This window comes from Ricinus communis, chromosome 3, assembly GCF_019578655.1.
Source record: "Ricinus communis isolate WT05 ecotype wild-type chromosome 3, ASM1957865v1, whole genome shotgun sequence".
NCBI classification, from domain to species: Eukaryota; Viridiplantae; Streptophyta; class Magnoliopsida; order Malpighiales; family Euphorbiaceae; genus Ricinus; species Ricinus communis.
The window spans coordinates 6,387,005-6,401,842 of NC_063258.1; the positions used below are offsets into that span (position 1 = coordinate 6,387,005).

The window sequence follows — 14,838 nt, forward strand, 5'->3', positions numbered from 1 at the left end:
CTAGAAATACGAGTATTATATACGAAAATTGAGCCTCAAATAAATTTGTCAGGTATCAATAATTTTAATACAGATATATTACTATATGATTTTTTTATTTTATTAGATTTTAAATATTAATTAAATAAAAATATAATCAATATATTAACCATTGAATTATTGTCCTGATTTTCTCATAAAAGATAATTTTCCAATTAAAAAATAATTTTAATTTTATAAAAGAAAATTTTAAAATGAATTATGGAGCCGAACAGTTTTATTTAGGTCGGTGTTTACGAGGGACGAGTTTTATAGCCTCTTACTAATAATGTTTTCTTAAGCTTTCAGTATTCTAATGGCTCTACATTGTTTAACCTGCTATGTCTCTAATTGGTAATGCCCCATTCCTTGTGGCTGAGGTGAGCTTCTAAGGTCCTTCTCACTTAGGTCCTAGCTTTCCTACTCTGCTTCACCTTTTTCGATGTATGCTCTCCTTATGAATAGGTCTCTGCCTTTGAACTCTTGATTTCAGACCCTTTTATCATGGTACTTTGCTGCCTATTGTTTGCACGCCTCAACTTGGACCCTAGTATGCTCCTTTTATTCCTCAACTGGATCTTTCTGCAAGTCCGAACCTTTCTCATTGATTTTTGGATCCTCATGGTAGGGAATCCAGTTACTATTTATGTGTCGTACGCTATTCTGAACTGTGTTCTTCATGTAGCTTTTGTTGGAGTGGTTCTATATGTCTATATTACGTTGTCGTCATCTAACCTATTCTTCAAGCCCATTTACCATTGTTGTCATCTAACAACTCATTCAAGCCCTAAAGTATGGTTCAATTAGTGACCTTAGTCACTCTGTTGGTCTACGGGTGAGCTACTGAGGTGATATCCAGATGTATGTTTCAGATTGTAACTCAGTCCCTCTATTAATAACACTGATAATTTGACCTAAAAATAGTTCTATGCTAAATTGACTAAAAAGGTCAAAATGACAATAGGTTTAAAGCGTCAAAGTAAACCTTATTTCAAATTATAAACTAAAGTTGATATTTTAATAGATAATATATAAATGAATATATTTTAACCTTTTTATTAAAGACTGATAATTAACAATGTTAAAGATATTTTTTATTACTTTTTATTTATATTTTTTTAATAAACATATTACTTATCATAATTTATAATTAATTTCAAATTATTAAATACGGTAAATAAAAAAATCATAATTATTATGATACTCATACAATTTTAAGATCTTTTTTATTTTAAACATATTGAAAATTTATTAATGTATTTGTATTTTTTTTCATTTTTCTAATTCTTTTCTCTTTATTAATTTATTTTTATTTAGTCTATTGATATAATTATTTTTTTAAAAAGTATTTCATTGATTTTATAAATATACATTTATCAATTATAATATTTCTTAATTAATTTTATATTTAAAGATATAAATAAGATATTAAAACAACAATAAAAACTAGATAATAATATAAAATTAGTATGGTAAAATAAAATAAAATAAAAATCTTTACATTTTACGAGGGTTATAAAAATGTCATCATTATTTATTTTATTTGCTAAGATTAAAAAGTTAAACAAGCATGTACTAATTCATGAACTCCTTTTACCCACTTTCCTTTCATGTGGATTTTCTTTCCTTATCTTTCTTCCTTTCCAAACAAGGTTGTAAGAGAATCTAGAAGGCTTATGAGAGCTGTAATAAACAAAAGTAAATAAGGGTAATGCAGGCAATTAAAAACACTAAACCTAGGACTAAGCACTAGCAGTAAAACTGTAATCCACTGAGACAGCAGTAAAAATGTAAAACCAATCATTCAACTGTCAATAATATTTTCAAAGTAACATCGTAAAACAAATAAAAACAATCACGGTCAAATAAGAAAGAAGCATTTCAAGGACAAAATGGTAATTTAATAAAAACATTTCAAAATTCCAATAACCCGCCTCTCAAAACTTTCCTTTTCCCGGCTTCTCTACGCTCTCTCTCACTCCTTAAATTCCCCTGAATCAAAGAGACGTCTCTTCACTCTTATCCTAAGCATACCCAAACTCTTATCCTACGCGCGTACACACTCAGCAATTAAAGAAAAATGGCGCACGATATCCAAATCCAACTCCCGTGTGACGGAGATGGCGTTTGTATGAAATGCAAATTAAAACCAATAGATGAAGAAACGCTAACGTGTAGCACGTGCGTAACTCCGTGGCACCTGACTTGTCTTTCCTCTAAAACAGAAACCCTAGCTTCAACTCTCCAATGGGAGTGTCCTGATTGCTCCGGTGCTGGCGGTGGTGGTGACGACGTCACTGCTGCAGCACCTGCGGACGTGGCAGCAGGAGGAGGAGGAAGTGAGTTAGTGACCAAAATAAAAGAGATTGAAGCTGATGTTACGCTTAATGAAAAGGAAAAAGCTAAAAAAAGACAAGCGTTATTGAGTGGTACAATTGATGATAACGACGATGATGATGGCAGTGAAGATAACAGTAAAAATGATGTTTTTGATGTTCTTGATGAGGCTTTTAAATGCGCTTTTTGTATGCAGTTGCCTGAACGTCCTGTTACTGTAAGTTCTTTTTTCCTTTTTCTAGAGGGTTTTAGGGCTTCTTTATTCTTCTTATTATATGATGTTCATATTCATGATCTAAAAAAAAAATGTTATCTAGCTTTGTTCCTTGAAATCTAGCATTTTATTGTTGTTGTATGTATAGACTGCGTGTTATTTGTTAATTAATGCCTTCTAATACTAATGACAAAGCTTAAATTCGAATTGAATTTTTTTGGGGGTGTTATGAGTCTTCAATAATAATTACATCTTTTATGTGTTTTGCTGCTTGAGATTGTTTTTGGTATTTGTTTGACAATATTAATTAGGGCATACAGATGATATTATTTGGACTCAATTTAAGTATGCGTATTGAGTGTATCTGTAATTGGGAAATTATAGGTGAATTGTTGGTTTTATTTGTTGTCTTTTGTCGTGTTTGGGAAGTAAAAGAAAAGAATGCAAGACTTCGGTTCATCTAAATTCTATTTAGTCAATTTTTCTGATTCAAATATTAGATTTCAATTCTTTTCAACTTAATTTTTTTTTAAGTAAATGGCCTTCTTGCAAATGATTGGTTTTGGAATAATACATTTTGCTGAGTCTAAGAATTTAACGAGTTAATTTATTGTCTTGCTTCAGACACCATGTGGCCACAATTTCTGTCTCAAGTGTTTCCAGAGATGGATTGGACAAAGAAAGCTTACTTGTGCGAAATGCCGCTCTGCAATTCCTCCAAAAATGGCTAGTCAGCCGCGTATTAATTCTAGTCTTGTAGCTGCCATTCGTATGGCTAAGTTGTCAAAATCAATTGTTTCTGGGGGGCTACCGAAAGTTTACCATTTTGTGCACAATCAAAACAGGCCAGACAAGGCATATACTACTGAACGTGCACAAAGATCTGGCAAGGCTAATGCTTGCAGTGGAAAGATATTTGTTACCGTGCCACCTGATCATTTTGGGCCTATTCCAGCTGAAAATGATCCAGAAAGAAATCAAGGTGTACTTGTTGGGGAGTGTTGGGAGGATAGATTGGAATGCAGGCAATGGGGTGCACATCTTCCTCATGTTGCTGGTATTGCTGGTCAGTCAAACTATGGTGCACAGTCAGTTGCACTTTCTGGAGGCTATATAGATGATGAAGATCATGGTGAATGGTTTCTGTACACTGGAAGGTTGTTTTTAAGATTGTTGCGCAGTTAACTTATTTTAACTTCAAATCTTTCCTTGCCTTCATTTATAGGTTCTTATTCATTAACATAAAATAAGTTTACTAATTTCTTTTGGAAGATTAGTCACTATTAGAGCTGGTAAATGTAAATGTTGCACCATTTGGAGTATTTCTAACTCCTTGTTTTTATCTGTTTATTCTATTAATTATAATTGGTTTTTATAATTTCTTCTCGTCTTATACGTAAAGTGCATGGATAAGGATCATCCATGCTGCATGATCAGAGCACGTAATTAATTGACTCAATTAACATGTTTCCCTTTTGTTAAGTTAGTCTTGTCTTCTTTTCCTACCTTCCTATTAGAGGTGTTTGAAAGTTTTTACCTGCTTATGTTCCCCCTTTTTTATTAATTTAATGACTAATTTTATTTCCTTTTATGTGGCTGTGAATGGCAGTGGCGGTCGGGACCTGAGTGGAAATAAGAGAACAAATAAGGAGCAGTCATTTGATCAGAAATTTGAAAAGATGAATGAGGCGCTTAGACTGAGTTGCAGAAAGGGCTACCCTGTTAGGGTTGTGAGGTAAGCTTCAGTCTCCAAAGTTCCATTGCTTGTATCTGTTGTGTGTTTCTGCTATTTATGTGTTTATTTATAGTCTAGCATATGTATTTTGTTTTACCTTGAGTTTGTAGATGTTTGGAAGGGAACCTGACCAAAATTCTTTTATTGGTAAATGGACTTGACTTCTATTACTCCCAATTGAAAAAAATAGTTAGGGGAGAAAAAGTGTTGAAGTCAAGATATGAGTGGACGTTAATATGTGTTCGCTACTAGAACTCAACTTGATTAAGAACAAGTAATACTTCGTACTTGATCCAAAAACAACTAAAACTTTGTGCTTGATTCCAACGCACAATTGATTTATGTATTTTTTAGTTTAATGCCTGTCACCTGAACTCTAGTCATGGGATATATGATACATTTGGGCTGAGTTGACTTGAAATTATTAAAAAGGTAAATATGCTAACGTCATTATATGTTATGCTTAGTATGAAATTAGTTTAAAAGATTATACTAGTTAAATATCTATTAGTATTATAATGTCTAAACGTAGGTTGACTTTCTACTCACAGTTGAGCTTAACCTTATTAAATGTTAATCTGCTTTAATTCTTTTCATTAAATTAGTACACATTTACAAAATAAATGAATCTTGATTTTTCTTTAATATTATATTAAATTTATTTATTGCTAGTTATATGAATAATCAGTATAAATTTTACAAATTATAAAATAGGTTATTGATAGATGAATTTACTATAAACAAAATATATATATTTTTTTAATCTTAACAATAGAAATGTTTATGATGTTAAGATTTAAAATAAATATTGTTTTATTTTTTAAGTGATAACAAGTCAAGTGGCTAATATTCATGTGCAATGCACGTGAGTACAAAAACTAGTATTAGTTAAATATCTCATGGGGAACTTGACTTATTTGTATCCTTGTATGTTAATACATGAGGACTTCTATCATGTTAAACTAAGAAAATTCCTTTCAAAATTAGTTGGATTGACATAGAAAATTGATTTGTTCTTTCTTTCCTTTTTCATTAAAAAATGTCACACTGATTTCAGTGAAATGCTTATATTACCTGTGGCAATTAGCGTACAAATAATGGTAACATATTGCCTGTTTTGTAATGGGATTCTTTTAGTCCTGTTATGTAATGTAGCAATAATATAGTGAGATTTGCAAACAACTCAGTTTCCTTTTCTGTTATCTTTTAGGATCTACATCAATTTCCTTAATTGAAGTCTTTCATTTATCTTCCCAACTTAGTTTCCTTTAGCCAACATACCTCGGAACTTATCTATTTGAAAGGGAATTGTTTTTAAAAAATTTATATTAGTGGGGATTGTTTTGGTTAGTTATGCCCTAATTTAGTTTGGTAGCATTGTGGTGCTTTTGATATTGATAGAGTTCACATTGTTTAGAACCATGATGGCATTATACATAAAAGAAAGGATGACATTTCTAATGAAGCTTAGGCAACCTAGAATGTGACAGAAGCGCATTCAAGTATATAGCTGGCTCTGGTTTCCAAAGTTCTTTTAATTTTCTATGTCATTTGATTTCATAGAAAATAGGCCATGTCTTTTTTTGGTTTGTGGTGTATTAGCTGATAACACAATAGTGTAACTGTGGCAGTATGCTGTTCTTAATTTAGGTTGGAGTTGCAACTTCATAGTAGGCGAATGCTTGGTTTATAGGATAAACTAGCTAGTCCAGGGTTAGGAACTGTTGTGGATTACTTCTTATTTGATGGCCTTATTGTACTATGTAACATAAATCATAGGCTAAGCTGCTGCATAGACTGCACTTGCTAGAATGTGGCTATAAAGTGCTAATAATTTTGTGTCCACTGAAATGCAAACCCTAGTTTTCTTTGACAGCTTTCTGGAGTTTTGATTATGGATAAACTAGCAGCTTTACATTTTTGATATACTAGCTTATGTTGGTTATGCATGTGTAGGTTCAACTTGTCAAGAACAAGAAAGTCCAGTCTCATTGATCTTTCAGCTGTTAACATGGAATGAACATGCTACTTACTGTTTACTTTTGGTTGAATATGATGTTCCTGTTGTGATTCTAATTGCTCACTATTTAGTTTTAATGTTTTTCTCTTATTTGTTTTAGCAAGTAACATTTATTTGTAAATGTTTGTTATGCCTGCTGTTTGAGATTAACAGGTCTCACAAGGAGAAACGTTCCTCATATGCCCCTGAAAGTGGGGTGCGCTATGATGGAGTTTATAGAATAGAAAAGTGCTGGCGGAAAGTTGGAATTCAAGTAATGCATCGACTGCTCATCAACTTTTTCTTTCTTTAATTTCTTTTGCTATAGGAAAATTTATTAATATATATCTTTTCCCATATTAGGGTCATAAGGTTTGTAGATACTTATTTGTTAGATGCGACAATGAACCTGCTCCTTGGACAAGGTTTGCATTTGAATAAATAGTTAGTTTGTTACCTTTATTGAACTTTCTTTCTCTCTCTTTCTAAATCTTTTCCAATTTACTGTAGCGATGAGCATGGTGACCGACCAAGACCCTTGCCTGTTATAAAAGAGCTTGCAAAAGCAACTGACATAACGGAGAGAAAGGAAAGTCCATCATGGGATTTTGATGTGAGTGGATTCAAACCTTCAAAGTTAACATCCTGTCTTTAACACTGTTTTCTCTTGTTTTATGCTTAATTTAATGATCTTCTGGTTTAAAAAGAATATTTACATGAAATATTAATTACATGGGAAGTGTTGAGACTCATGGTGTCGCAAACAGAATTCTTTCATGTTAAGTATTTGCTATTCTTGATCAATCTTATTTAGTTGGAAAATGAAATGATATCATTAATTATTTCACAGGAAAGTGATGGGCGCTGGAAATGGAAAATACCTCCACCTCAAAGCCGAAAACCAGTTAATGCTAGAAACTCTGAGGACTTAAAGATGTCAAGGAAAGTTATTCGGAAAGCACAGAATACAAGTGTGAGGGACCGACTCCTAAAAGGTATGCCTTCTGTTCTTTTCCTTGGTACTAGTCATTTCATCCTCAGTATTGACAGTCTCAACCAACTAAAGCACAGATTACCAGTTGAGAAGTGGTGGATTTCCACATGCATGCCTTTGTGTTTATGCATTCAGTGTTCATTCCTGGACTATGTAGTGCATAGTTTGTGTTCACTTGGAATCTCAATATGCAGAATTCAGTTGTTTAATATGTCGGCAAGTGATGAATCAACCAATTACAACGCCCTGTGCGCATAACTTCTGCAAGTCGTGTTTGGAGGGTGCATTCACTGGGAAGACTCTTATGAGAGAGAGAAGTAAAGGTGGACGGACACTTCGGGCACAAAAAAATATCATGCACTGCCCTCGTTGCCCAACGGACATTTCTGATTTTCTTCAAGACCCTAAGGTGTGAAATGGATACATTTAACTGTTGAATTTGCCTGTGTTCATGAGTCTTTTCTTTCCATTAAAGTTGAACTTAGGATGTATGGTAGGCCTTAAATACAGTCAAGTTTAGCATGTGGTACCAAAGCCTAGCTTGGAAGCCTGTTTTCAAATTAAGCCCCATATCCTTCAAAACCCCCATCCCCTCTAACCCTTTTTCAATCAGAAATTAAATTTTCTATATTTTTACCCTGGCTGGGGCAGGGTTGAACCCAAACTGCCATGCCCCATAAATTTCAAAGGTGAGATGTTACCATTAATCCACCAATTTAAACTTATGATCCTAAAATTTGCGGGGATTCAAGAGTAAACTGAAATTTCAAACTTTTCTATACCTGTTTTTCAGAAATAATGTGCAAAAGTAAACTGGAATTTAAAAAACTTTTCTATACCATTGTTTTTCAGAAATGATGTGCAAACTTATGATTCATGTGCATATTTAAGCATTAATTTTCTTCTTTCAGTTGAATTAAATGGATTTGGGTTTACACCTTTTGGTGGTTATTGACAGGTTAATCGAGAAGTAATGGCAGTGATTGAATCACTTCAACGTCAGACAGAAGAGACTGTGGATTCTGTGGATGATTCAGGTGAGGAAGAGGCAGATGGATCTGAGGAGAATCCTTGTGTTACAGAAGCTGGAGAAGATGATTCTGAGAAGACTGCTGCTCACAATGGCTTGGAGAATCCAAGTAAGTGTGAGCCTGAGGTTGCCATCGAGCAGAAGAAAGAGAATGAAATTTCTGCAGGGAAGACTGGGTGCGGAAATGAGCACTCTGAAGAAGCTAGCAAACTAGAGTCAGAAGTTGCTGAAGATGGTGGTTTGAATGTGCAAGTCCCTGCAGCAAGGCTCTCTTGTAAAAGGAAGATTCCTGACAGTGGGGCTGAGTCACGGGAACCAACTGTTGGGGCAAAGAAAAGGAACCGTAGAGGTCAGGAAGCAACAGCGGATGGCAATAATTCACCATCAAGTCCTCTCAATGTGAGATCATCTGATGATGACTTTGAATGAATGATACATTGATTCTCATTTCTGTTTGAACTATTTTTAGAAACTTGACAAGGTTCATGGTGACCTTCTCCCACAACTTTATGGGTACCCATGCTTCAATTTTGAATGGCTGGGTTGTTTTGGGAGCAACACATATCTGTTTCTGGATGGTAGAAAGTATCTACTGATACAGCATCCCCTTCTGAAAACATTCACCATGATAAATTTTTTCTACCTATATATTTATATATTATACACACATGTATGTATATTTTTCATGATCTTTAAGTTCAACTTTTCATCTTAAATTATTGTCTGTTCTTGAGATCAACACTTAATTTGGAATGGCATGGAAGGGCCTGGAGGGTTGATAATGTTTTCATTTGCTTCTTTCTTCAAATCCAAAACGATTCATTTGAACTCTTGATTGCCTGTGTTTGGAGGTGAGCTTGAGTGTTGACCGGGTAGGTACGTAGTGCCATGGTCAATAATAATTTGACGGTGAAGGTCAAGTTCAACCGAGATCCGCACGTTGATGAAAAAAAGGAAACACGTGGGTTAGGGCTGCGCAAGTTTTAACTACGCCCATCAAATCGAATTGATTTAAGGGATTTTTTCTTTTTATAAATATAAAAATATTAAATAATTATAAAAATATCTGAATATTGCTGTTAAAAAGATACCTAAAAATGAAAATTTATTTATAAAAACATTCTAAGATAGAATTTTATTTAATTAATAAAATATATAGATTTAGTTTTTTCAGAAAAAGATATATATGGAATAAATATTAAATTTAAAATATATTAATTTTTGTTAAATAGTATTTTTATTTTATTTGATTTTATGATATCAGTGATAAATAAATAAGTAAATAATTTAATTTTTTTTACTAATATAAAAATTTAAATGTGTTAAGAATATTAAATATAAAAAATGAGATAAATTGCTATAAGGTGAAAAAATGTATATATTTGGTATACTTTTTATATAAATTAAGTAAAATATATATTAATTTTTTTATTAATATTAATATTTATGTTTAAGTATTAATAATATAAAATATCAATTTGTTTCAATATTATAAATAACTTAATCAATATTTACAGTATTTTTAAGTATTTTAAAAAGTTAAAAAATGTAAAATATTTATAAAATAAAAAAATAACAGTAAAAAGTATATGTTTAACAAAAAATAGTATATATTAAGAATACGTTAGCTATTTCAATCTTTTTTAAATGAAACATAATACAAATTCTAAAAAAAATTGAATAGCAAAAAAATAAACGTTTGCCAAATAATAGTATATCTTTAAGTATTTAACATTTTTTTTTAAAATTTAACAAAATTCAAAGCAAGAAATATTTAACAATAAAAAGTATATATTTACTAAAATATGATATATTTTACATATTGTAAAATATTTGAAACTAATTTCGCTTTACATAAAAAATAATTTAACTTATGTATACTGCTTTCTTTCTCTTTTTGATTTTCTTTCTCTCATCGTCATTTTTCTTTCTTTTTTTTTTTTCTTCCAGACCTTAACGTCCCAAACTTCAACCATAAGGTCTTCCTAATGTTGCCAACTCTCTTCCATCTTTTGTTTCATCGAAAACGGTTTAGATTCGACGAATCGGTCTTGCAAAAATTCAAGACTTATTCTTCTCTCGCGGCTTCGTCACTTTGGAAACCTACCAACTTTTTTTACAATTTGATGCTTGAAATAAAATTTCCACCCACAAAAGCCTTTGAATAAATCACAGTAGCACTTGATATCGACGCTTGACTGGAGACTCAGTGAAAATAATGATGAAAATAAAGAATGGGTACTTTTGAAAACAATAGTAGATAATTAAAGAAAAATAAAAAATTAAAGTATTCTTCTAATTATCTTAAAAAAAGGGCAAGTGAAGAGATTTGCTTTTGATTTAATCCAATTGAAATTAAAAATAATGTTTTTAATATGTTACAGATTGGATTTAATTTTTAATTCAAATAAAATTGAAAATTTTGATTTAATTAGTTTAAGAACATAGAAAATATGTTACTTTGATAAGCATTAGAAAGTTTGAAACTCATTATATAAAAGAGTCCTACTGCTTAGTTTCATTTATATTTATGTTTTTAATGTTTTTATTTTATTATAATGATTTTCTAAAATAAAAAATAATTTTAAGTTTAATAAATAAAAATTATGCATTTTTTATTATGAAGATATATATTTATTTACATTATATGGTTACACATGATTTTGATTTTTTAGAAAATAATTAATATTATATTAAATTTAATAAATAAGATATATTGACCAAATTAAAGTTAAACAAATATAGTTTAGATAAATTTTATAACTATTTCATTTGAATATGATATGAGTTATTTGTAAATCAATTAAATTGATTTAATTAAAATATTTTTTATTAACAGACAAAATCGAACTATGAACTCAATATCACTATTGTCAACCAATTGTATTTAGAAATTTTAATATGAAAGATAGCACTAACCATTTAAATGCTTATCTTCTTTTTAGGTTGACTACGTTAAGTTTTTGAAGCTCCTCTCATTTCCATCGTCTTTTAGTTTTATTTCCAAATGTAGTAACTATAGTTACTATGACACCATGTTTTTCTTTTGGCTCTAGAATTGTCAACAAAATATAATTTTGAAATTAAGATGGTTTTGTCATGTTTGGTTTTGAATTGATCTAGTTTAAATGTGGAAACAAATTGAAATAGTAAAGATCAGATTAAATTCGAAATCGAAACCTGATTTTGTTTCGATCTTGAATATTGATGTATTTATTTTTTTATTATAATTTTGAGGAATTTATGTGTATATTTTATGATTTTAATAGAAAAAGTTGTTGACTTAAAGTAGTTTTGAGTTGGCATGGAGATATTGAAGAAATAATGAAACTCAACTCGATTTTAGTGTTTCACCCCCTATGAGGATTTTCTCCAATCCGGTGAGATGTTCTAGCAAGTCTAGCAACTATATAAAGGATCTCATCTGTTAGAGATTTGGCTCACGCCTTATGAGATTAGTCTTGGAAAGCTTTTATGGAGTTTGTTGCTTCCCACAGCCTTGGAAGATTTTCTCACCTTTTTGGATCAAGTCTCACAAGGGGGTGAGGTTTTTCTCATCCCTTTGGATGTATGCAAACTCCATTTTATTTTTTAGCGAATTTGTCACAATCCGATCTGTGGGCTCATGACCGGCGCTAGAGAGTGGGTAGGCGTAAGGCCACCGAAACCCGTAGAAAGCATGACCATTTGCTATCTCAATCAAAGTATAATCCAAATTCTATCAAATATCGCATTAATTCATAACTAACTTTTAACCACATAGATACTACTTATTTAATTTAGTCTGCTAGCATAAATAGGCAATACCTGAATTAACATGCCATTACAAAATGATAAGATTTGAAATTACTACTGCGGAGAATCTAGAATTTCAAATATACTAATAAAATCAGTTCCATTACCAGAAGATGAAGGAAGTCGGGCTGCTAGAGGAAAAGAATTGTGGAAAACTAACAAACACCTAAAAAATAGTTAAAATTAAGACTGTCAGTCTCGAAATTGAGTTAAAATCATATATCCAAAAATAAATACAACCACCTCAATAAAATATTTATTTAATCAAAATAAAATATTAGGCCATATATCAAAACGCGTGTCTTGCCATAATGATTTAATAAAATATATTTTGCATGATACAGGACGAGTGCCTCAGCAGAATCCTAACCCCAACAGTAACAGCCTTTTGGCTCTCTCACTCCAATAGAACTGGCGCCCATAGAGCGAAGCTCAACGAGGGTCCTTAAATCTAGTCTGATCACTTAATTTTCAAGAAAGCCGGCGCTTAGAAAGATATGCTCGACTAGGGACCTTTAATCCGATAATCAAACTCTTCACAGCCTAGAGAGTTGAACTCGACCAGGGCAAGTCTTAAAATTTTTTTTTACTACATGTCTCAGATTTATACCAGTGCGCACGCGGTCCTGATGCAACCCATCAGGTGGCATGTTCTACTGTCGTCTCATCCCGAGTCAATATGCAATCAATATATCAATGATGTGAAACTGATATATGAATAGTAAATAAATAAATAATTTAAATATGTAAATCAATTAATCAGAATTGCTATACAAAATTTTAACGTTGACATATATATAGTAGATATATGACTTTAACTGACAGTTCTGATACCCCCTTACTCTGCTTCTAAGCCTCGGGTGGAGCGAATCGAAATGATGGATTATCTATTCATGGGAATAATTCAATCAATAAAAGTAAACTATTTAATAAATAACCCTAGGCCTAGACTCCTAGAATTGACTGTCTAAAAATTTCGACTCTGATAATTTTTACCGAAAATTCGACATAACTCCCCTTAAAATATAAACATTTATCCTCCGTATAACGGGTCCAGGATCAGCCATAAACACTTCTAATATTCATCAATTAATTAACAGGAGTCGGACCACCAAAACTACATTCTCTTTCCCGACTCTGCAATGCACGGACTTTCGGTAATCAAGCAAGAACGAACGATCAACAATTTTGAGAGTTTGCTTTTACACGGACTTCGAGAACAAATATTGGACTGGGAAAAAAAAGGGAAAAAGTCAAGTCTAATCACATATGGCACGAAAAGGAAATCCGATTTCAGTCAGACTTGATTTGAATCGTAGTTCAGATTCAAGTCGGTTCAGTGAGGGCGACTGCGAAAGTCACCAAAAATGGGCCAGTCTTTTCCTTTGTCCTATATTAAAAAAAAAGCGTGGGAGGACGTTGCAGATGTCCGGGACGGACACGACTTCTTCTAACGTAGAAGACCACAGGAATATACCCGGGACCAGAGCATGTCGTGAAAGAAGCACACTAGGCGGGCGTGCTTCGACCGTGTCTCCGGGGCACAGTTGAATGTAAATATCATAAACACGAGGTGCAGGATACCAGACCGAGAAACCCGGGCAACCACCCCCTATGTGCCGATCGCTAGTGCATCCAGGGGCGCCGGATCTCAGGCTCATAAAGAGGATAAAACTAACAATTTCACACTTAGAGATTGAGCTCGTCAGTGATCTTTTCCATGGTGTCTATAGAAACCAGCTTTGAACATGACATTCGTACCCAAGGAAAGTTTTGGCAGGCATTACTGTGATCTTGAAGCCCTTGCTAGGAGCTACTCGTTACTCTTCTAGGGAGACGGCGTCCTCATCACAATGAAACATGGGTTGCAATAATCCGTTCTCTCGTTGGTCCTATGGTCTTCTGCTGAAGAGCGACAGTCGTAACTTATATATATATATTTCTTTTTAAAGGCGATGGATCTAAGCTATGTGCCAAAAGAAAAAACCGTACCATACCAAGGTGATAGCAATTAACTACTAACGCATCTGGAAAACCTAAGTAGATAAGAAACGGTAGTGGTATGATTTCACCAGGTGAGAAGGCCACTAAAACGTATCTATACCAGTGTCAGTTATATTGAGTCCTTAGCCAAAGACGAATACCGGTATGTGACCTCTTTAAACCTCGAAAGAGACCTGAAGGGAAGAACATCCAATTAATTTTAACACAGTGACCCACGGCTGAATCGGAGTGGACCGAATCATTTTCAACAAGCGGGGTGATCAGTGGGATCCCGTTTTCTTTGTCCGTTAAGCCTCACAGCTATGCTTTTTATTCTTTTGTCGAATCCGAGTTCTTCATGCCATGAAGACCAGCCAAGCCGAACTAAAGCACAACCCTTCTCTTCTCGTCTTTACTTTGCTTTCAATGGACCCTATCTGTATCCTTTCCAGCGACCCTGCTTATGTCGACTAGCCAAGCATATGTGATTCTATCTCTTCCCTTCCTATTATCACCGAAATTAAGATTGACTCTCTCTCTCCTTGCTCGTTTCACTCCTTTCCGTGAAGAGCACACTAGGCACCAAGTCGCAGTGACAACGCCTTTCAACGGTAGTCCTCCGGTAATCAAGCAAGAACAGGGTGACTTTTTCGTGCTTGTTCCTTGGAAATAAGAGACAAATGTTCAGCCCCTTTTTCTAAAGAAGAGTATTCAAATCCGGGTCCCCTATGAT

At 33.1% G+C, this 14,838-nt stretch overlaps 1 protein-coding gene across 1 annotated transcript; it reads left to right on the plus strand.

Annotated features, from left to right (window-relative positions):
• Positions 1 to 1,983: 1,983 nt before the first annotated feature.
• On the plus strand, positions 1,984 to 9,016 carry LOC8260093 (E3 ubiquitin-protein ligase ORTHRUS 2). Its single transcript, XM_002529513.4, has 9 exons — positions 1,984 to 2,572; positions 3,194 to 3,726; positions 4,179 to 4,304; positions 6,478 to 6,577; positions 6,667 to 6,728; positions 6,814 to 6,916; positions 7,154 to 7,298; positions 7,492 to 7,706; positions 8,256 to 9,016. Exons 1-9 carry the CDS (start codon positions 2,099 to 2,101, stop codon positions 8,754 to 8,756), a joined length of 2,259 nt encoding a protein of 752 aa, XP_002529559.1. The 5' UTR covers positions 1,984 to 2,098; the 3' UTR covers positions 8,757 to 9,016.
• Positions 9,017 to 14,838: the final 5,822 nt, after the last annotated feature.

Excerpts from the sequence above, each read along its gene's own strand:
- LOC8260093 (XM_002529513.4), top strand. The coding sequence starts at position 2,099 with ATGGCGCACGATATCCAAATCCAACTCCCGTGTGACGGAGATGGCGTT. Across the intron at positions 4,305-6,477 it reads TACCCTGTTAGGGTTGTGAG|GTCTCACAAGGAGAAACGTT; the intron begins GTAAGCTTCAGT and ends TGAGATTAACAG. Across the intron at positions 6,578-6,666 it reads GGCGGAAAGTTGGAATTCAA|GGTCATAAGGTTTGTAGATA; the intron begins GTAATGCATCGA and ends TTCCCATATTAG.